The sequence below is a fragment of the Papio anubis genome, chromosome 1 (assembly GCF_008728515.1).
Source record: "Papio anubis isolate 15944 chromosome 1, Panubis1.0, whole genome shotgun sequence".
Classification (NCBI taxonomy): Eukaryota; Metazoa; Chordata; class Mammalia; order Primates; family Cercopithecidae; genus Papio; species Papio anubis.
In genome coordinates, this window is record NC_044976.1 from 120,440,611 (window position 1) to 120,465,240 (window position 24,630).

At 40.8% G+C, this 24,630-nt stretch overlaps 1 protein-coding gene across 4 annotated transcripts in view; it reads right to left on the reverse strand.

Annotated features, from left to right (window-relative positions):
- The window catches only part of OTUD7B (OTU deubiquitinase 7B), a 72,908-nt gene that overhangs the window by 34,948 nt on the left and 13,330 nt on the right, over positions 1-24,630 (reverse strand). For 3 of the 4 annotated variants that reach the window (XM_003892559.4, XM_009180251.3, XM_017946730.3), the window contains exon 2: positions 2,452-2,602. In XM_003892559.4, coding sequence (XP_003892608.2) covers positions 2,452-2,536 — 85 coding nt within the window. In that variant the 5' untranslated portion in view covers positions 2,537-2,602. Of the gene's footprint in view, positions 1-2,451; positions 2,603-19,513; positions 20,064-24,630 lie in introns of those variants that run through there. The other variant, XM_009180248.4, reaches the window with a different exon arrangement.

Sequence of the window (24,630 nt, forward strand, 5' to 3'; positions counted from 1 at the left end):
AGAGCCCCTATTTTCTGCTTCCTACCTATCTCACCAGCTTCCTACCACTCTTGCACCATTCTTACTACCTCATTATTAATGGTTTCTCCAATGTGCCAAACTCTCTTGCACCTTCGGGCCCTTGCATAAGCTGTTTATTCTGCATAAACACTCTCTTCTATATCCCTTTGTCTTGCTGCTCCTACTTGTCCTTCAGGGCTCAGCTTAAAAAATCACTCCTCAGAAAAGGCCTTCCTGCACTCTAGATCTAAGTTAGGGTTCTTTCTTCACTCTCACAGAACCCTCGACATTTCTTTCACAGCATGTGTGTGTATGTGTGCACACGCACGCACGCGCACACATGTGAGCATGCTAGCAATGATTTATAACATAATTGTTTACAGCCACACTCTGAAACCAGATTGCCTAGGTTCAAATCCTACTTAACTTCACTGAGCCTCAGGTTTTAAAATTATAACTCCAGGATAATAAAACTTTATTGTACAGTGGTTGTGAGAATAAAATAACATATCTCAAGTACTTTGCACATATTGAACACTCATAAGTGTTCAACACGTTATAAGAGGAATGCAGAAACGTTGAGGATTTTATGAAAGAGGAAACATTTGAGCTGAATCTTGAAGGACAAGGAGAATAATAGAGGAAAGAAATGCTGCAAACTGAGGAAGTAACCTAACATGATCACCGAGAGGTGACAAGTCAGGCCTGGCTGCATAGAAGTATAGGGAAAAGTAGTAGGAGATGAAACTAAATATGCAAATTAGGCTGGGCACGGTGGCTCATGCCTGTAATCCTAGCACTTTGGGAGGCTGAGGTGGGCGGATCACGAGGTCAGAAGTTTGAAACCAGCCTGGCCAGCATGGTGAAACCCCATCTCTACTAAAAATAAACAAATTAGCTGGGCACCTGTAGTCCCACCAGCTACTCGGGAGGCTGAGGCACGAGAAACGCTTGAATCTGGGAGGTGGAGGTTGTGGTGAGCCGACATCGCGCCACTGCACTCCAGCCTGGGTGACAGAGCGAGACTCCGTCTCAAAAAGAAAAAAAAAAGAAAATGCAAATTAAAGGCAAAGCTATACTGAATTACTAAACTGGAATTTAAACCCTGATCTTCTGTTTCCAAACTCATGCTCTCCTCACAGGTAGCCAAGCAAATGTCTAATTGTCACACCTTGTTAAGGGCTGGCAATTTAAAATATTACCTATGTATGCTAAGAACTTGCCCCTTCCCCATAGGCCTGCCTGTTTGTGTCATTACATATTTTCATATTGCCATCTATTATTTGTGACTGTAAACAAAGAATCCTAGGGACATGATTCTAACCCTTCAGGACCTTAAAATCTAGAATATTCAGCTGGGCACGGTGGCTCATGCCTGAAATCCCAGCACTTTGGGAGGCCGAGGCAGGTGGATCACCTGAGGTCAGGAGTTCGAGACCAGCCCGACCAAAATGGAGAAAACCCATCTCTACTAAAAATACAAAATTAGCTGGGTGTGGTGGTACATGTCTGTAACCCCAGCTACTCCAGAGGCTGAGACAGGAGAATTGCATGAACCCGGGAAGGAGGAGGTTGCAGTGACCCAAGATTGCACTACCACACTCTAGCCCGGGCAACAACAGCGAAACTCCGTCTCAATAATAATAATAATTTAAAAATCTAGAACATTCAAACTTATGTATATAAAGATATAAGTAAACAAAAGCAGCAAAATGAAAACATTAAATTGATCTACTCAACATAGAATTACCTGTAATGTATGTTATGTAAGGAAAGAACAAAACCATGGATGATCCCATCATGAAAACCCTAAAGACACTTATATATAAAGAGGAAGTCTTAAAGATCTAAAATTATGTTTTTAGGCTGGGCACAGTGACTCATGCCTGTAATCCCAGCACTTTGGGAGGCCAAGGCAGGCAGATTACCTGCGGTAAGGAGTTCAAGACCAGTCCGGCCAACAGGTGAAACCTCAACTCTACTAAAAAATACAAAAATTAGCTGCGTGTGGTGGCAGGCACCTGTAATCCCAGTTACTCAGGAGTCTGAGGCAGGAGAATTGATTAAACCTGGGAGGCACAGATTGCAGTGAGCCAAGATCGTGCCAGTGCTCTCCAGCCTGGGCAATAGAGCGAGACTCTGTCTCAAAAATAAATAAATAAATGAAAATAAAATAAAATTATGTTTGTAATGAACTAATATAAAATTTCACTTGCACTGCCTGAGCATAAACTGACAGTGGAAAAAACTACCCCAGGAAGTTCAAGGTGAAAAAGGGATTTTAAAATTTCAAATTATGATGGGTTACACACAAAGTGTATCATTAGAATTAACTGTAGGGCCTACCATACACAAAGTATCTTCCTGATCACCTTAAATGTTCCAAATCATCCTAATGATAAATACTACATTTTACTTTCTCTTTTCTCATTCTCCCCTACAACTCCTCACCTTCTAGGAGATCTCGCGCTAGCCCTGGCTCTGCTCCTGTGGAACGGACAAAATCCGACAGAACAGCATCCATGTCCAGGGTCATGTGATCATCAAGTACTTTCAGCCAGCTGGATGTAGGTAGAACATAGATCAAAATTCAGGCATCCACCTGAGGAATAAATAAATATATAAGGCTCAAATTACACTGGAACAGGATAATCACAGCCCCATGTCAGTACCTTCCTAACCAAATGGGGAAACTATCCTAGCTCATTCATTTCAGTTGAATTTTAAAATACAGCACTTTAAAATTATGAAGAGTAACATTTTATTTCCTAACTCTTCATTAACATTAATATCTCAACATCTACATTAACCAGTAACCTGTAATACCACTCTGAAAAATGCTTTTCCTGTACTTTTCCTGAGTACTGCTTTTCTACCATGAGTTTGCTTATCCAAACTAAAGAAGGAAGCAACAGGCTACTATCCTGAAGAACTCCCCACCTGCAATAGTCTCTAACATGGTAGCTTTGTTTATTTCCTTCCTGGCACTTGAATACTCTCAAATTATTTTAATTAGTTGCTGTCTAGCCATCTCCTCTAATATAAAAGTTTCTTGAAAGCAGGAAACTTGTATGTCTCCTTCACTAATATATCCCCTGCATGTATCACTTGGCACAGTGCTAGGCACACTGGCCCTCAATAAATATTTGTTGAGTGAATGAACAATTACTATACACTGGATAATTTCAGAGTTGACTAGTGTTTTGATGCTAGCAGAGGAGTAAACTGATAGCTAAAACTACTCAAAATACAATATTAGGCCAGGTGCAATGGCTCACGCCTTTAATCTCAGCACTTTGGGAGGCTGAGGCAGGTGTATCACCTGAGGTCAGGAGGTTGAGATCAGCCTGGCCAACATGGGGAAACCCCGTCTCTACTAAAATTACAAAAATTAGCCAGGTATGGTGGCAGGCACCTGTAATCCCAGCTACTCGGGAGGCTGAGGCAACAGAATCACTTGAACCCGCGTGGGGCGGACGTTGCATTGAGCCGAGATCACACCACTTCAGCCTGCTCAAAAGAGTGACTCTCCATCTCAAAAAATTAAATTAAATTAAATATAAGTTACTCCGCAAAGCAGAGTGGGGACCTGAAAGGTTCATAACAAGAGTCAATCTCTGTCCATTAACCTCATGAACCCAGGAAACACATCTACTCCAAACACGTCTTTCTCCACGCAGGACAAATGACTGCCAAATAAGTTCAACTGAAAAAGATCTCTTCTTTCAGACTTTGGCAGAAATTATGTCCCTGACCTGACAGCTGGCACCAATCCAACATTCCTCTGAGGTTAAAAGTCAGAGGGAAGTAGTAAGAGTGAAGAACAATCTCTGACCAAATTCTGCCAAGTTTACAGTTTTCTATAGAAGACTCATTCATTAAGTCGCCAGGTACACTTTCCCTACCATACCCACCAATCCCCTGCCTTTTGGGAAAGGTCAAAGTATAATTGTTGAAGGCAATAAGTGACAAGGCAAATAAACAAACAAGATTTGTGGGTTATAAAACCAGTAGGTCACGAACTTGCTAACACTGGATTTTTTTTTTTTTTTTAGAGAGAGATGGCAAAATAGAAATTATTCTCTCTTGTCCTGTTCCAATAGTACAAGAGATCCGTGAGTGCAGGGACACGATTTCTTCATTTTTGTAACTCCAAGATCTAGTGTAGCATCTATAATATAGTAGGTAGTCAAATGTCTGAAGAATAAATGATTCAATGACTAAGCCAACTTCCACATCAGCTACCAACAAACCAACCAATTTGAAGCTTAGCAGATCAGAAATTCTAGGGCACTTCTTATCACCCTTCTATTTCTAAGTTTTAAAAACTCTCCTTTCTAAAGGGACATCAACCATGCTGTCACTACTCTTACCACCCTCACACTATATGAGTTTACCTACATACACCTATATGTATTAACTAGGTGACTTTGGTCAGATTACTTACAGGGTTTCAGTTGTCTCTTCTATAATCTAGACTTGGATTAGATGACTCCTAAGATACTTTCAAGGTTTAAAAAATAAACTTCTTCAGTTCACTACAGCCTCATGATCTATGATCTTTGACTATCTATTATTCTAGATATTGTCAATTTTAAATTTACCTGAGTTTCAATATCATAATTATCAGAAAGAATTACTAATACATAAAGAACTTTTGGTCTAAGATACCTCAAATTCAAAATGTCAAGTTATAAAGTAAATCAGTCCCTACCTTCAGGAATTAGGAATTAAATTCAGAATCAATAGATGAATAAATCCTCCTCCCATCCCCCAATATAGGCAAGAATTTCTTCTCCAAACCCATTTTAGCCACAGCCTTAGGTCACAGGAAGTGGTACCAGCTCAAATAATTTATACACGGCCGGGCGCGGTGGCTCAAGCCTGTAATCCCAGCACTTTGGGAGGCTGAGATGGGCGGATCACGAGGTCAGGAGATCGAGACCATCCTGGCTAACACGGTGAAACCCCGTCTCTACTAAAAAATGCAAAAAACTAGCCGGGCGAGGTGGCGGGCGCCTGTAGTCCCAGCTACTCGGGAGGCTGAGGCAGGAGAATGGCGTAAACCCAGGAGGCGGAGCTTGCAGTGAGCTGAGATCCGGCCACTGCACTCCAGCCGGGATGACAGAGCCAGACTCCGTCCCCAAAAAAAAAATAAAAAATAAATAATAAATAATTTATACACATGAATAATCCAAAACCAAGTGTATAGCTGCAAAATAAATTTCAATCTTCTCTCTTTAAAAAAAGCAATGCAACTATAAAGCCATTTTAATAACTTTCTGAAAGAATGTGAGAAATATACAATAAGTACACAAAATAGTAATCACAAACAGGTGCTCAGCAAAAAGGAAGACTTGACTAAGCCATAGGCATGTAGGCAATTTCACAGCCAGTCTTCTGAGTGAGAGAAGTGAATCAAAACCAGTGTTACGGCATCATAGACCTCACATGTCAACATAGCACACAGGCTATTCTTTAAAAAAACATATTTTAACAAAGTAATTTAGAGGCTCAATATTATCTAAAATGCCTTGCTCTTTAGCAAAAATTTGAAGCACTAAGCCAAACTTCTTAACAGCACATTCTTACATTTGATGTCTCCAGGTGCATGCTATGGACCCTGACCTAAACCCACCCAACAGGTGAGATCAACAGCTTTTGTTACATCACCACTAATACCTTGCTTAAGCTTTTCAAATTCCAAATGGAGATATCAAACCAATGATTAAAACACAGTGTTTGGGCCAGGCACGGTGGCTCATGCCTGTAATTCCAGCACTTTGGGAAGCCAAGGAGGGTGGATCACCTGAGATCAGGAGTTTGAGACTAGCCTGGCCAACATGGTGAAACCCTATCTTTACTAAAAATACAAAAATTTGCTGGGCGTGGTGGCTAGTCCCAGCTATTAGGGAGGCTGAGGCAGAAGGATCATTTGAACCAGGAAGGCGGAGATGCAGTGAGCTGAGATAGCACCACTGCACTCCAGCCTGGGCAACAGAGCAAGACTTTGTCTCAAAAAAAAAAACCTTCGGGCTGGGCACAGTGGCTCATGCCTATAATCCCAGCACTTTGAGAGGCTGAGGCAGGAGGATCACTTGAGCCCAGGAGTTTGAGACCAGCCTGGACAACATAGTGGGACCCTGTCTCTAAAAACCTTTTTTAAACTAGCTAAGCATGGTCGTGTGTGCCTGTAGTCCCAACTACTCGAGTGGCTGAGGTGGGAGGATTGCTTGAGCCTGGGAGGTCAAGGCTATATAGTGTGTAACAATTGTGCCCCTACTCTTCAGCCTGGGTGACAGAGTGAGACCCTGTTTCAAAACAAACAAACAAACAAACAAACCAAACCAAACACAGTTTTTGGCTCAGTCTCAGGGAGAAGGACGAGGAGGAGGAGAAGGAGGAAGGGGAAGGGGAGGGGGAGGGGAAGGGGAGGAGGAGGAGAAGGGGGAAGGGGAAGGGGGAGGGGGAGAAGAAGAAAACCAGTGGCTTTCAACCTTTCAAATAAAACAGAGGAGGTTTTCAACTATTTGTTAACTGAATGGTGTAAAGACAGCTCTCACCTGGCATCAACATCTTCCAACTGAAAGGGCCTTTAGCAATTACTTAATCCAAATACCTGCCCCCATGCAAGAATCCTTCTATTACATCTCTGACATAAATCACATAGTCTCCACTTGAATACAAGGTCTGACAGGGACCTCATTACTCTGCTATAATGTCTACTTTATTAGTGGATAGTTTTAACTGTTAGAAAATGCTTTTCTAAACTAAAACAAAAGCTATCACCAGCCTCACACCCCAACTATAACTTTCACACACCGGTCTTGATTCTGTTCTCCAGGACAATAAAACCTACTTCCCAAGGATGATGGAATTTTCACGCAAAATTATTAGACAAAGCATTCTTTACATAAACATTTGTTGTAGATCAACATCATGATGTTGTTATGAGCCAAACAGTGGCCTTTATTTATAAAATTCTATCTCATATCGTTACTTGCTTGTATCTATATTCATTCATAAATATTTGTGCTGACCTCATTACATAAACTTAACAGGCTGAATAAATTATGTTGTTCAAAATTCGCTTCTACTGTCTTTGCCTCTCACCCCTACTTCCACTTCCACACCATCTTGAAGTAATGACAGCAGTCAAGATTAAAAACTAACAAGTTAATATTAGTTAAGCACTTCTAAAAACACTCTTACTCGGCCGGGCACGGTGGCTCACAACTGTAATCCCAGCACTTTGGGAGGCCAAGGCGGGTGGATCGCGAGGTCAGGAGATCGAGATCATCCTGGCTAACACAGTGAAACCCCGTCTCTACTAAAAATACAAAAATTAGTCAGGTGTGGTGGCGGGCACCTGTGGTCCCAGTTACTTGGGAGGCTGAGGCAGGAGAATGGCAGGAACCCAGGAGGTGGAGCGTTCAGTGAGCCAAGATCCTGCCCCTGCACTCCAGCCTGGGTGACAGAGCAAGACTCCATCTCAAAAAAAAAAGTAAATTAAAAAAAAACAAACAAAACACTCTTACTAATTAATGACAAAACTCTTGCAGCAGGTCTCATTCCCAATTTATAAATGGAGAAACAAAAAAGACTTCAAAAGTCAGGTAGGTGGCACAAAGTCTGAACCTAGATAGTCTGAACCCATGCTCTTTCACCGTACCACACTAGGGCACGCATTACTGATTCCTGGAACTGCCCTGATTCTTACCCATTTAATTTGTTCACCATAGGAAAAGGTTGTACCTATCTCTCGTATTTATCAAAGACTTAAACACCTGCCTTACATAACTTTATTTATTTATTTAGAGACAAGGTCTAGCTCTGTCACCCAGGCTGGAGGGCAGGGGTTTGATCTCGGCTCACTGCAACCTCCAGCCCCCAGGCTCAAGCAATCCTCCCACCTCAGCCTCCTGAGTAGCTGGGACCAAAGGCACTTTAATAACTTTAAATCCTACCATCTTCCTGAGCAATTTCAGTATCCATCTGCATTACGCACCTAACATTTCTGCCTTAGAATTTCATAATCTCTTCTAATACTAAGACCATCTCCGCAACAACAACTCAAACCTGGACCCTGCCATTTCCTGAAACCATTCCACCTCTTAATCTTAAACTCAAACATTTTCCTCTGGCCACAACCTCATCTCCTTACAGTTTTTCCTCTCTACATTTTTTTTTTTTTTTTTTTTTTTTTTAGGGGGTTTTCCCCTTTTCCCCCGGGCGGGGGGGCGTGGCACTCTATCTCGCTCACTGCAAGTCTGGGCCTCCCGCCTACTTCATTCATTTCTGCCTCAACTCCTCCCCGAGTAGCTGAAGCTGGGACTACAGGCTCGGCCACCACATCCGGCTAATTTTTTGTATTTTGTGAGACGGGTTTCATCAGGTGCCAGCCAAGATGGTCTCGATCTCCTGACCTCATGATCCACCCACCTTGGCCTCCCAAAGTGCTGGGATTACAGGCATGAGCCACCACGCCCAGCCTTCTCTCTACTTTTAAACCTGCCTGCTCACTAAGACATCCAGTCTCTTAACCACCTTATTCATTAATTCAACAAAAGTATTTGGCGTGCCTCTGTGTGAAGCACTATGCTCAGGACTAAAAATGCAACAGTGAACTAGACACAATCCCTATCCTCAAAAGCTTCCAGCATGGAGGAAAAAACCCACAAAAACCTACCATCTTCCTGAGCAATTTCAACATCCACCTGCACAATTCATCTAACATTTCTGCCTTTCATAATCTTCTCAAATATTTTCAAAAACAATTATAATTATAATAAAGAAATGTTAGAGAAGGGAGCGTTATCTCCTATAGGCAGTCAGGAAAAGCTTCCCCAAGGAAATTATGTTTCATCTACGAATTAAGATTAATTAAGATTAAGCAGCAATTGGAGAGACAAATTGGGAAAGGAAGAATGCTCCAAGCAGAGGAAACATTAAAGTTCTGTGGCAGGAAGGAGCATAAAGATGAGAATGGTGCTACCGGAGGATGAAGAAAGGGCCTAGTGGACCCTGTTAAAGATTTGAGATCTTATCTTAAACATAATGAGAAGCCACCAAAGGGTTGCATGCAGAGATAGAACATAATCAGATTTGAATTGTTAAAAGATCACCCTGGTTACAATGAGAAGAGTTTGGAAGAAGCACAGTGGATTTATGGAGAGAATTGATTAGAAAATTCTTGCAAAATAGAGCTAAACCAGGATAAAAGCAGTGAAGGTTGAGAAAAATGGATAGATTCCACTTTATCTCTTCTTGCCTAACAAAGTAAAACCAATAATTGATCACCTAATTTACTTTCCTGTGAAAATTTAATTCCCTTATCCATTTCATCTGTCCAACTTGGATGGATCCCACATTCTAACTTCCCTGCTAACCTTGCAGAGCAATATGACTACTAACATGTTATTCAGTCACTTTCCTTTTATTGAAACACTGCTATCTTTTGCTTAACCTTAATACCTCAATCAATCTTCTGAGCTACTATCCCATATCTTCACCATGCTCCTTGAGCCTCCCACCCAATCCACATCACCTCCCCTTACTCCTGGTAAATGACCTTGCCTCCTACTTCACAGAAAAAAAAAAAAAAAAAAAATTACAAAGCAAAGCAAGAGGGGTTCCTTTATATTTCCTCCCCTGCTCCTATTTGTTGGTGGTTACTCTCCTCTTCCCTGCAAAAATCCTTGTCCTCAACCTACAAAAATAGGCTTCTGCAGAAAGAGAATGGCACTGGCTTATATATAAGATCATCACAATCATCCTTACTTCTGCTCTCTTTGTAGCATTTGATACTTACTGACCACTCTTCCTGCTTCTCTGGCCCTGTGTCTTGGTCATCTTTGTGGACTCCCATTTCTGTCCCTGAACCAAACTTAGTGCACCCACCATTCTAGCCTTAGGCCTTCCATCTTCTCATTGAAACTTCATTCACAGCCCTAAGCACCCACATGTTCATGACTCCAAATGTATCTGCACCCCCAAATTCTTTTCACCTCACCTGGGAATCATACAGGCACTTAAAACTCAGAACATAAAAACAAGAGCTTATTCTCTCATCTCTGCTCCCATCCTTTGAAACTATTCCTCTTCCAGTACTCCATATTGTAGCAAATAGTCCCCAATCATCCAAGTCACAAGTCAGGGAGCCGCCCTGGACTTCTCTCTTGCCGTATCCACACAAATAATCTTTCACTAAGTGTTACTAATTTTACCTTAAATATCTCTCAAATCCCTGCAAAACCTTCCATAGGCTTCAGTTCTTTTATTCTCTCAGGTTTTCATAACCTGGACCCAGGAAATAGCTCCCTTACTCCTCCCTCTACCTCTCTGCATCAATTGATTGGCCTCCACAGGCAACCACTATAGCAATTTAAAATGCCAGTATCATAGTATTATATCCTACTGTTCTAAATTCTTCAGTGGATTTTCAATCGCTAAAGCCTAGATCCAAATTCCTATACAGGGGCCAGGCGCGGTGGCTCACACCTGTAATCCCAGCACTTTGGGAGGCCGAGGTGGGCAGATCACTTGAGGTCAAAAGTTCAAGACCAGCCTAGCCAACATGGTGAAACCCCATCTCTACTGAAAATAGAAAAATTAGCCAGGCGTGGTGGCATGCGCCTTTTATCCCAGCTACTCAGGAGGCTGAAGCAGGAGAATCACTTGAACCTGGGAGGTGGAGGTTGCAGTGAGCCAGGATTGCGCCACTGCACTCCAGCTTGGGTGACAGAGCGAGACCCCATCTCAAAATAAACAAGCAAACAAAAAAACAAATTCCTATACAGGGTCGGGCATGGTGGCTCATGATGGCTTGCGCCTATAATCTTAGCACTTTGGGACGCCAAGGAGGGAGGATCACTTGAGTCCTGGAGTTTAAGACCAGCCTGGGCAATGCAGCGAGAACCCATCTCTACAAAAAAAAATTAATTAATTTAATTAGCCGGGTGTGGAGGCGCACGCCTGTAGTCCCAGCTACTCAGGAGGCTGAGGTGGGAGGATCACTTGAGCACAGAAGGTTGATGCTGCAGTTAGCCATGATGGCACCACTGCACTCAGCCTGATGGATACAGGAGACCCTTTATGGAAAAAAAAAAAAAAAATCTATACAGCACAAACAAGGCCCTTCATGATCTGGCTCTACCTAACTCTTCAGTCTTTTCTACCTCCCATCATTCCCTTGCTTGTACTAGGAGTTCCCCAAGTGTACTATGTGCTTCAAATCTCAGTCCCTTTGCATATATTGTTCCCTCTAACTAGAGTAACTCCGAGGTATAGCAGGTGAATTCCTACCTCTTCTTTAAAACTAACTTAAATACTACCTCATTTGCAAAAGTTCTCTGAATTCCTAAATTGCCTACTTCTTTTTTGGTGCCCCCACTGCACCCTGTACTCTACTTCTATCATAATGTTTATCACCCTGCATGGTAGTTGTGTTTATTCACATGTTTGTCTCCCCACTAAACCAGGAACAATTTGAGGGCAGGAATCTTGGCTTGTTCATCCTATATTCCCCAGCATCCAAGCACCTAGCAGGCACTCAATTTTTGTTCAGATGAACTGAAGTATATTTGTATGGTACCCCATAACACACACACACACACACACACACACACACACACACACACGATACTGTTGATAGTCTATCAGTGTTGTACACAGACAAGTCTAAAACAGTAACTCATCTCAAAGACATCTGTTTAAGATTGTTATACAACTTTATTTGCAACAGATTTCTCTTCCTAAACATTGTTTAGTTCAGAATAATATTAAAATCAGTCTGCATACTCCAAGTGTCCAACTTACTTAGTGGCAGAGAAAAATGACCCAAAATTAAAGATCATAGATAATAAAGCTCTATTAAAATGCCAGAGAAACTACTGACCCTACATTCTCTCATTTACAACATCCCCCAAAGCTTCCACATTTTCACTCTCTACCCATCTCCTGATTCCACTGAAGCATTAGAACTGCATTTGAGTCCTCTCCAACTCTTCCCAAAACTCACTGGAAAACCACAACATTCAAGACTGTCAAAAACTTTAAAAAGTCAGAGACTCCTCCATGTCTATGATGTCAGTCCCAAGGAATCCAGACAGGGAGAAAGAGGAGGGACAGAGGCACTTAGAACTTTCACATAATTCTTGATTAGGTGGGAGGGAGAGATGAATAATTGTCTTGGCAGATTGTCTTTAGTTAATATGGGTCCTTTAAGTCAAAGAAACAAAATATAACCTTCTTAGAAAATATGACCAATTTTACTCTATTTTTCTTTTATTTGTGGATCTAGTCCTGAATCCAGACCAATCCTACTCTAAAGGGATCTATGTAACACTAAATGTTACAATCCAGAGGTAACAAGATGAGTCTCAAAGTAAAAAGAGAAAGAAAGTAATATGCTTTAAAGCTTTAGATATTATTTCATTTAAACTTCCAAACAACTTTAAGAAGTTTGTATTGTTACTCCACATCACAGAGGAAGATACTAAAGCTCACAGAGGTTGGGTAATACATCCAAGGCAACACAGGTAAAAGTGGCAGACCCAGGATTTTTATCAATCCAGCCCAGCTGACTCCAGAGAACATATGCTCACACACAATGCCACATTTCGTCCAGGGAGGAGGACTAAGAAAACACGAGCAGTCCACCATGTGGAAGTCCACCCTCACTGCTTCAACCCCTCTCAACTCCACATCAGAAGAAAGAACTGGCTGTGGATTCAGACAGATCTTGGTTCCAATCCCAGAGCTACTATTTAAGGGCTGTGTAATCACAGGTAAGTAATATAACCATTTTGGGCCTCAGATTCTTCATGTATAAAATCGGGGAAATGTATGCATTTCAGCCCTCCTGTTAGGATTAAATAACATACGTAAAGCCTTAGGGCAGCTTACTGATACACAATAAATCCTCAACAATTGTCAGTTGCCTTCTTTCTGCCCAATTCCTTCCCATACACTCTCTCACTCCACTGGTGCCCAACACAGCCCCCTCCCTGTATCTTTCCTTTAAAAGCTTCCTCTACCCCTCCCAAACAAACCCTTCAGTCCCACAACCATTTCCAAAACACAGTCTTGACACACACACAGTGCTCAGCCTATCATTTCCAATCCAGTGTCTTTCAACTCAAGCCTTCAAGAAAATATTCTAAAGGGGGTCCCTTAGTTGTACCTTCCACCAGATGGTCCCTCAAAAATAACAGCAAAAGAAAAGTATCTGTCCCTTCCTAGATGTACAGACACAGCTACATAGCTCATTCATTCCAAATCGCCAGGAACAGCAATTTCATACATATTTACTGGAATCCCAATGTCTTCATCTACCAATCCTACCTCCCCTACCTGTACCTCTTACTACTTCTACTCATTCCAGGTTCAAAGATTTTTTAGTAGTCTCTTAATCTTATGTATATTGTCCATTTTTTTATTATTGGAAGGAAATGTTTATATATCCTTCTACTCACCCTGCATACTTCTACCTCTAATGCAGGATATACTTGGGGAATGTCTACTTTCTCCCCCTAAGTCAAACATGGAGTTAAAAAACAAAAACAAAAACAAAAACCTCAACTCGTCATATAACCACTCCCAAAACAATTTATTTGTTTATCATATGCTATTGTGGATACACAACATTAAGGTCTCAGGAACTAGCCCTGGTGGGCTACCACTAGTATGTATGTGTGTCAGAAAAAAATTTAACTATTTTTTCAAGAATTTCTAGTTTTGTATCAAGCCTACAAACAGCAGGCCTGATACAAAACTCCAACAGACAAATCCCATTAACAACCAAAGGGTAATATAAAGATCAGGGACTAGTGAAGAGAGAACTTGGAAATTGGCATTTGTCTCTTTAGTGCTACTGATAAAGGTTCCTTAAATTACAGTTACTTGGGAAATTTAATAATTTGCAAGACTTGCAGAAGGGAAGTAATCTTTGGGAAAATGGGGGCAGGGAGAGTCATACAGAAAGTCTGTTATTATAATATTGGCACAACAATAGTAGCTTAAATAGAAACAAGAATCATGTCAGTGTTTATTTTTTTAGATCCAGACCAGCATGTCTATTTGCAACACACAATGAGTTTTTTCTTCCTTTCAACTAAGGCCAAGGATAGTCCAAGGTTTGGGCTCTCAACAAATTCAACTTTTAAAAGAATAATCTGCAAAAACAAAAGTTCTACTTGACCTATTAAAGATTCTAATTACTGAATTTTTGACACAAGAGAAAAAAAACACTATAAATCAAGAGACTAGGCTAATAGCAAAACATACTATCTCTCTAGAATCAGTTCTCAAACATTCATTCAGTAGCTGACAATCTTCTCTCCCTTTCTTGATTTCTTTAGTCATTTCACTATAAATTACAGAATTTCCATTCAAGGGGAGAAATAGAAGAAAGAAAAAAATTCAAATTACTATACTGTCCACTCTTGGTTATCCATAGGAAATTAATCTACTTCATAAATTTCTTCTGGTAAATTAATTTCCCTCAGTATACAAGTACTAATAAATTTCTTATAAGGCCTCAAAACAGGCCAGGCAAGGTGGCTCACACTTGTAATCTCAGCACTTTGGGAGGCCGAGGTGGGTGGATCACTTGAGGTCAGGAGTTTGAGACCAGCGTAGCCAACACAGTGAAACCCTGTCTCCACTACAAATACAAAAATTACTCAGGTTTGGTGGGGGGCGCCTGTAATCCCAGCTACTCAGGAGGCTGAGGCAGGAGAATCACTTGAACCTGGGAGGCAGAGTTTGCATTGAGCCAAGATTGTGCCACTGAACTCCAGCCTGGGTGACAGAGTGAAACTCTGTCTCAAAAAGAAAAAACAAAGAAAAAGCCTCAGAACAATTAGAAATTTGGGCCGGGTGCAGTGGCACACGCCTGTAGTCCCAGTGAGACCCCATCTCTACAAAAAACAAAACAAACAAAAAACTCAGAAAAATTAGCTGGGCATGGTGGCACACACTGTAGACCCAGTTACTCAAGAGGCTGAGCCAAGAGGATCACTCAAGGCCAGGCATTCAAAACTGCAGCGAGCTATGATAGTGCCACAGCACTCCAGCCTGGGTGACAGGGTGACACTCTGTTAAAAAAAAAAAAAGAAGGCGGGGTAGGGGGAGGGAGAGAAATTTGTCTTTTATAAAATTATATAACTCAGTTAAAAGATGGATACTTCTTACTACTATTGTCATTTTTTAAAATTCTCCATCTTTAAGTTCCATAGTTCCATCTTTCCTGGCCATACTTAAATCTCATTTGATCTACAGGCCCAGGATTCAAAACATCCACCTGGCATCTGCTGTTATCATTTACTGTCTTGTGATACTAATTGACCTTCCTGATACTCACATCTTAACTCTCCAATCTGACTATCAGTCATTCATTCAAAATTTACCAGGCTGGTCTACCATCTACCAGGCATTGCCATGGGGCCTGGAGATATCCCAGTCCTACCTTCAAGGCACTCTGATCTGATGAGAGAAATATAAATATGTTATTAGTGCCCATTGGGGTAGGAAGAGATATAGAAGCAACCAGTTTACCCAGGTGGGTTAGAGAAGCTTCTAAACTTTTAGCCAAGCCTTTAAGGACGTGTAAAAGCTCACCAGGATGGAGGACAAGAATACATTCAAGACAGAAATAAGATTCTTGAAGCCTGCACCTTTTTTTAATACTTGAAAACATTCTAAACAGGTCTAACACATTGCTTAGCACATAGTAGATGCCTAGCAAATATTTGTGGTTCTAAACTATTCATGCTAGTCCATATATGTGGATAATTGAGAGTTATCTATACCTAAAATAGGCTTGTGCGTTACATACTAGTTTCAAATTTGTCCCATCAAGATGTATAAATAGGTCTGTATGAATAAATATAACTTATATTTGTACAGTTGTCTGTTCACTAATAGCTTCTGTTATAATTTTTGTTTTTAAAGCACTTTCATAAATATAACCTCATAATAAACATTTTTTTAATTAAATACTTTTTGAGGTTTTTAATCCCATCTATTCTGATGGAAAACACATACACATAGAAAAGTTTACAAAGCTTAGGCCGGGCACAGTGGTACATGCCTGTAATCCCAGAACTTTGGGAGGCCAAGGCAGGGGATCACCTGAGGTCAGGAGTTTGTGACCAGCCTAACATGATGAAACCCTGTCTCTACGAAATACAAAAGATTAGCCAGGTATTGTGGCGCATGTCTGTAATCCGAGCCACTTGGGAGGCTGAGACAGGAGAATTGCTTGTACCTGGGAGGCAGAGGTTGCAGTGAGCTGAGATCGTGCCATTGCACTCCAGCCTGGGCCCCAAGAGCGAAACGCCGTTTCAAAAAACAAAACAAAACAAAAAGCAAAGAAAAGTTTACAAAGCTTAAACAATATCCAGATAGCACAGAGGTTGGGCCTATGTATTCGGACTAAGAATGCAGGGCTCATATCAGTTTTCTTTTTTTTTTTTTTGAGACGGAGTCTCGCTCTGTCGCCCAGGCTGGAGTGCAGTGGCCAGATCTCAGCTCACTGCAAGCTCCGCCTCCCGGGTTTACGCCATTCTCCTGCCTCAGCCTCCCGAGTAGCTGGGACTACACGCGCCCGCCACCTCGCCCGGCTAGTTTTTTGTATTTTTTAGTAGAGACGGGGTTTCACCGTGTTAGCCAGGATGGTCTCGATCTTCTGACCTCATGATCTGCCCGTCTCGGCCTCCCAAAGTGCTGGGATTACAGGCTTGAGCCACTGCGCCCGGCTTCATATCAGTTTTCTAGGGATTTATAGCAAAACCAGATCAGTTTAGACGTGCAAACTCCACAGCCTAAATAACTCTTACTATTTTGTTTTTTAAAATACTATCCATATTCTCTACATTGTCTCCTAGCCACTACTATCCTCCCCACCTCCCACCAACTCCACAAACACACACACATTTTCCAGGTTGGTGTTAAAAAGCAGAAACTCTAACCCAGTGTATCCTGGGCACTATTTGGGTCTCTCATTTCTACTGATTGTACCTTTTGTAATAATAATTTTTCTTTTAGAAGAAACCAAGTCTCATTTATTTATGCACATAAAATTAGTTACAAGCATATAACACAATCTGATAGTTCTAGTTTACCTGAGAACATAGAAAATATACTTCATTTATATAATTAATATTTCACATTTGGGTCTTATGTAGAACAAACCTGGTGGTGAGGTACAGAAAGTCAGTCTGTTTTCCTGATTGACACTTTAGAATCATAAGCTTTTAGAACTAGAACATCAGAGATTATTTTTATTCCACACCCTCAAGTTACAGATGACAACACAGAGAACCAGGAGAGTGAGATTAAGTGACTTGTCCAGATTCAAAGAGCTAACTATAGTAAAACTGAGTACAGAATATAAATCTGCTTACTCCCATTCCAGTAATCTTTCCTTGACTTCACATGTACCACTAGCCCTCAATTTTCCATGGGATCGACTTTGTGGATTTATTTACAAAAACTGCCTTTCCCCAGCCACCAGCTAAATCTCTTACTCCTGCAGATGCATCCCAAAGAAAAATATGTATACCTAGGAAATTTAATCACTTAAGCAAGCCATATTTAGGAAAGGAAATCATCTATAAAGAAAATCATGGGGTGGGGCACGGTGGCTCATGCCTGTAATCTTAGCACTTTGGGAGGCCAAGGCAGGCGGATCATGAGGTCAAGAGATCAAGACCATCCTGGCCAACATGGTGAAACCCCATCTCTACTAAAAATACAAAATTAGCTGGGCGTGGTGGTGCGCACCTATAGTCCCAGCTACTCGGGAGGCTGAGGCAAGAGAAATACTTGAACCTAGGAGGCGGAGGTTGCAGTGAGCCGAGATCGCGCCACTGCACTCTAGCCTGGCGACAGAGCAAGACTCCATCTCAAAAAAAGAAAATCATGAAGGCATGCCAAAACCAAATAATCATTTATGTTTTGCTCGTCACTACTAAAGATATAACTGAATTTGTAAGTATTCTTCTAATGTTACAACTATCTTGTAGCAAGAGGGTAGGACAAAATTATGTGTGACATCAGGATAGTTTTTCTCTTCTACTGATAGTTTGAGGCTATTTATCACACACCATCCAGAAATCACAGCTATATCTAAATTGTTTTTTGAGGTTTTTTAATTTTTATTATTATTATTATTTTTGACAGAGTCTCACTGTCACCCAGGCTGGAGTGCAGTAGTGCAATCCCGGCTCACTGCAACCTCTGCCTCCCAGGTTCAAGCGATTCTCATGCCTCCTAAGTAGCTGGGATTATAGGCATGCACCACCACACCTGGCTAATTTTTGTATCATAGAGACGGGGTTTTGCCATGTTGGCCAGGCTGGTCTCAAACTCCTGGCCTCAAGTGATCCACCCGCCTGGGTCTCCCAAAGTGCTGGCATCGCTGGCGTGAGCCACCGGGCTGGCCTATAGCTAAATTTTGAACAGGACAAAACATAAAACCAAGAGAGAAATAAACTACCAACTTTTAACATACTGTATTACTTCTCCTTAGCCAAAAGTGTTGGCCGGGCATGATGGCTCATGCCTGTAATCCCAACACTTTTTGGAGGCTGAGACGGGTGGATTACCTGAGGTCAGGGGTTCAAGACCAGTCTAGCCAACATGGGGAAACCCCATCTCTACTAAAAATACAAAACTTGGCCAGGTATGGTGGCACGTGCCTGTAATGCCAGCTACAAGGGAGGCTGAGGCAGGAGAATCGCTTGAACTAGGGAGGTGGAGGTTGCAATGAGCTGAGATCACACCACTGTACTCCAGCCTGGGCGACAGAGTAAGACTCTGTCTCAAAAAAAAAAAAAAAAAAAAGTATACAGCCTGAAAGCATCAAAGCAATAACTTTCCTCACATTCACATTTATTCAAGTTTATTTGTAGGAAGACAATATTTCCTCTTCCCCTGAGGAAGGCCCACCATCAGTACAGTAGTGCCCAGGTCACTGCAATTCTCTCCTGATGAAAACCTTAACATCCTGACTCAGTCATTCAAAAAGCACTTAATAAGGACCCACTCTTAATGCCAGGCAGGCTGCTAAGTGAAGGGGATGCATCAGCCAGTAAGTCATCATCTCTGCTTTCCGAAAGTTCATCTAATGGACTGGTTCCAGAGAAAACCCCAAGATAGATATAAGCCAACTGCCTTTATTTAACGAAAGGTTTACTAAGTGCCAGACCAAGAGACAGAAAAAGATGAAGAGGAAATTTTAAAAGGTGAGAGGCTTTTTCAATTTACTAAACAAATTTACTAAACAATTTGCTCCTTTGGATTATTAAAGTCATGTGTTTCTCTCCAAGAATGTAATAATCAGAAATTGACTGTAAAGGTTTTTTTATGATAATATCTAACCAAATATTTTGGTCAAAGACACTGTTACCTTTATCTTACTAATCTGGGAAAACTAGCAGATACTGATCTACATCGATACATTTAAAAATATCTAATATCTGTATTATAGGAATGTGGTTGATCTTACCAAAACTGGGATGAGTTGCTTCCTGTGCAGACAGATGCTTCCAACAGAATGTACTCTAAGCCTCTACAGTCAAACGTGTAAATCCCGTTAAACTTCTTTGCCCCATACTGAGTGGGTACAAGTAGTATAGGCAACGCTTCACAATGACCACAATTACATAGGCCAAGTTTTCAGTGAAGGTTTCTGTTTTTCCTTCTCTTTTCCACAAAAACTACAAAAGGTATCAATTAGTACACAAGCCATTGGGTAAACATCTCACTGTGTTCTGAGTCTTCTTGAAATTAATCCAAGAAACCAACCCTTCTAAGAGTGAGTCCTATCCCATTATTATTTTTAACACTATTATTGGTAGTGGTAGTGGTGATAACAAGTGCTAACTTTGCAGTTCATAAAATACTTTCAAATATATTATCTCATTCACTGAAAAAAATGAAGAAGGGATAAAAGGAAATACCACAGGCAATTATCTCAAACATCAAAAACCAAACCCAGCCGGGCACGGTGGCTCATGCCTGTAATCCCAGCACTTTAGGAGGCTGAGGTGGGTGGATCACGAGGTCAAGAGATCAAGACCATCCTGGACAACATGTGGAAACCCCATCTCTACTAAAAATACAAAAAGTAGGTGGGCGTGGTGGCATGCGCCTGTGGTCCCAGCTAATCGGGAGGCTGAGGCAGGAGAATCGCTTGAACCTGGGAAGCGGAGGTTGCAGTGAGCTGAGATCACGCCACTGCACTCCAGCCCGGCGACAGAGCGAGACTTCATCTCAAAAAATTTTTTTTTTTTTTTTTTTAAGAGCAAGAGTCTTGCTCTATTAACCAGGCTGGAGCACAGTGGCACGATCATAGCTCACTGTAACCTCAAACTACTGGGCTCAGGCAATCCTCTTGCCTTAGCCTCCTGAGTAGCTAGGACTACAGGTGAATGCCACCATGCCTGGCTAATCAAACCCAATTTAACTGGAACTGCAGAGCAAGCATTTTCAATTCAAGAAGTTATTTCTATCAAAAAAGCATTGGACTGACTCTAGCAATGCAAAAATCACAGAGAAAATTTCCCCATAAATTATCCCCTTAAATGCTAGGTCTAACTGATTCAATGTATAAATGTTAAGATTACAGTCTCAGCAAGAATTTGACACTATAAATCTTTGTTTACCTCAATCTCTTTCCCAAATGCTTTACCCACACTTAAACACTTAATAAATATTCTTCTACAGAAGGAATACTAATAATGAAGAAGCTGCTCTAGAAAAACTGACAATATTTAGCATTCAAGGACCTTTTGAAGATTTAACGTTTATTGTGCACCTAATTAAAGTACCATGCATTACTTGTGGGTTAGATACATCCACATAAATTATCTCGCTAACCTCATGAACCATGCCCAGATACTCCTGGATCCCCAGTACTAAAGTGATTAGCTTTCCAATACCAGACAGTTCTAATACTGGCAACCTTGGCCAGGCACGGTGGCTCATACCTGTAATCCCAGCACTTTGGGAGGCTGAAGCAGGTGGATCAATTGAGGTCAGGAGTTAGAGACCAGCCTGGCCAAAGTGGTGAAACCCTGTCTCTACTAAAAATACAAAAATTAGCCGGGCATGGTGGTATGTGCCTGTAATCCCAACTACTTGGGAGGCTGAGGCAGGAGAATCACTTGAACCTGGGAGGCAGGGGTTGCAGTGAGCCAAGATCGTGCCACTGCACTCCAGCCTGGGTGACAAAGCAAACCTCCACCTCAAAAAAAAAAAAAAAAGAAAAAGAAAAAAAGAAAGAAAGAAAGAAAAAACAGTGGCAACCATGATCCCACCTAATTAATCCTTAGAACTCAACTGGAACTCAACTCCTACTGGAGCTCAGCTACTCGCTCTAAGTCTTAAGCATTTTTTTTAAGCTTTCTACTAGGTAATGCTCAAAATAAATCCTTGCACCTGTTCTGAAGATGCTAACTCCAGAGTAAAGACCATTCATCCCAGGTATGGCACATGATAATAGTGGCCATAATCTAAAACAAGTTCTCTCTTAGATAACACAAGTTAAAGAATAAACATAGAACGCTAACAAAACTGAATTTCAGCTGTGCAAAAGACATTGGATCTTGGTGTTGTTCCCAACCTCAAAACTCTTTTCTAGTCCTCTGAATACAGAAAGCTTTTTCTATTTGAATGAATTGAGCAGGCAAGTTTGACTCAAGAGTCCCTACCTGCATACTCATCAGAGAGAACTGAGGGAAAACAAAAAAAATTCCAACTCGCATGACCACATTACAGTGTTAACAACACATTACTCACCATTGTGCTACAAGAAAGAACCTGCAAGTAGGCACGAACTTTCAGGAAGCCAAAAAAAACGAGCAAACAACATTCTTCTAGTTCTCAAAGCACAAACACATTCAAATGCCAAAGCAGGTCACACTGTCCAGTTTATATCCAGGTACAAGTGAGTGGAGAGGGAGAAGGGAGAGGCGAGAGGAAGAGAGGAGAAGCATTATTGTGCAGGTATGCTTTTCAGCACCAAGACACATTTCTTTCTCAGATTCATCAAGAACATTTTTAACAAAAACACACACAAAAAAAACCGGGGTTCCACCTATTTTTATGCCTTTATATATTCACAGAGAACATCCAACATATGTAAACAGTGGCATGACGTAACAATGGTTGCAGACATTCCTTTTGGAATCCGTTAGAGCTGTACCTAAATCCTACCTGTTACTTTCTTGACTTGTGACCTTGGGTAAATTATTTAACGTCTCTATTGCTTAGCAGATACTTCATCTGACATTCACTATAGTATCCTCAGGACCTTAAACAGTGCCTAAATCACACTAATACATACTTTGAATGAATTAATCTGTAAGGTGGCATAAGAGTATTTATTTTATGGAATTGTCATGAGTATAAATGAGGTGTATATAAAGTGTTTAGTATAACTCAGGCTAGGATCTCACTACTACATAGTAAAGTTTTCTTCCCTTTATTCTCCAGCCAGGTCAAACGTTATGACAGACGAGCTGTGGCAAAGAATAAGATGGGATAAGCATGGAAGAAGCCAAGCATTAGATGTTTACTACTATCACCATGGGCCATACCTAGGATGAGTGGTGCTTACTCTGGAGTTAGCAGCTTAAGAACAGGCACAAGGATTTTTTGTGAGCATTACCTAGTAGAAAACATTTTAAAATGCTTAAGACTGTGAGAGCAAGGAGCTGAGTTCCAGGAAGCAGCTGAGTTCCTAGTCAAAAAATCCGAGAATATTTAGTCTTGGCAGACGAAATTAAGTAACAGTGTCAGTTCCTTATGGTAGGTGCATAACAAGTGTTAGCTGATTCAGAAAATTGTATTTTCAATCCTCAAGTATCTGTTATCACATAAACAAAAGTCTGGCAAAAGAAGAAAACAAGAAAAGGGGTAGGAATGAGTCACATCTTAAATATGCCTGACTATGTATTTTAAAAGCAAATACAAAAGATCTAAGGCTATTCAACCCCGTAAAAAAATCTCCTATTAGCAAAAATACTCAATTGATTTATAGTATTTACTCTCCCTTTCAGGTAATAGGATCTATGTCAGTAAATTGTTTTTAACTGCTGACAGGGTAAATAAGCCTGAAAGATTTTAGTCTAAAGCTCTCTTCCTTTTACTAAAAAAAAGACTAATGGGCCTTTGAGGCTACTTCACCCACAGCTTTCAACTCAAGCAAGCCTACCTTCTTGCAGGGACAGTGGGCGGGGGGACACTAATTGTATCTTCAAATTGGGAGTCAGAGAGAATATGCAGTTAAATCCAAAATCTGAAGAAATATTTCCCCTTGAATATGAAGAATTGAATCTCAGAAGATAGCTCTAAGAAACCCAGGCCACTGTTGCATTAAGAGCCTGATAGACATAAGTACACACATTTTGTGTCTAAATATAAGGAAAACCCACAAGGAACTGAAACAGTTTGTGGTTAAACCTCACCATAATGTGGTCTTCAACTTCCCATTTCGTTTTCCAGGCATCGTTCTGTGTTTTTAACCACTTGATCCATCTCCTCTCAAGCAATGTGATCTACTAGAAAGAGCACTAAACAACCATCAAAAGAACAAACTATACACACCAAGTCCTACTACTTACTAGGCATGCAAACATAAACCAGTAACTTAAACCCTGAATTCAGTATCCACTGAGAATGCTGAGCCAGACTCAGTACCTTTCAATGCTGTCTACCAAGCTACCCCACTTTGGAGAGGCATCAGAAACCCACCAAACCCAGTTCTCCCTATTGCTATTACCCAGACTGAAAATGTGTGATCATTCTTATATAACCTTTTTCACAATAATCAATTACCAAATTCTATTTATCTCTCTTCAAATTACTCAAATCTCTCCCTCTTTCTGTATTACCATTACCCTTGTAGACAGTCTTTTTCCTGGACTATTATAACAGTCCTCTAACTGGTATCCTCTATTTTATACCACAAGGCTAAATCAGTTGTCCTAAAATACTAATTCATACAATACAATTCCCTACTCAGATATTTTTCACTATAAGTATAAAAACCAAATTCCTTTGGCTGAGGTTTAAGTCTTGCTCCAATTTATCTAACTCTAACTTTACTGATCTTATTGCCCTCCTAGGTAAAACACTGTGCCACAAACTGCTTTTCCTGCCCCCAAAACAAGGTGAGCTCGGCTCACTGGTCCTCCACCTTGAACGTTTCCCCACTATATTTCTCTCTCCTCTAAGGTCTAGATTACCATAAAGGTAAAATTTTTCCCTATCTATTCCCTTTAAACTTCTATAAAGCTATGTAACTGTACTCCTCACTTGGTACTTAGTACCTAGGACTTTGTATTACTATTCATCTATTTATGCAAATGTTCAGTGTTCACAAATAATTAGTGAGTTCTTAATGACTTTGACTGTTTCTATAATATACCGGAGGCCTCACTTTTCAGAGAACAGACATCCAATACACTGTTGATAGTAACTACTACCTTAGACAAGTCATTTAAATTTTCTGGGTCTCGTTTTCCTCACCTAGAAAATGACAATATGTAAATCTCTTTTCAGTTCTAAAATGCTATATGATATTATATATACTTCTACATAGCCTATATTTGTTTCTCA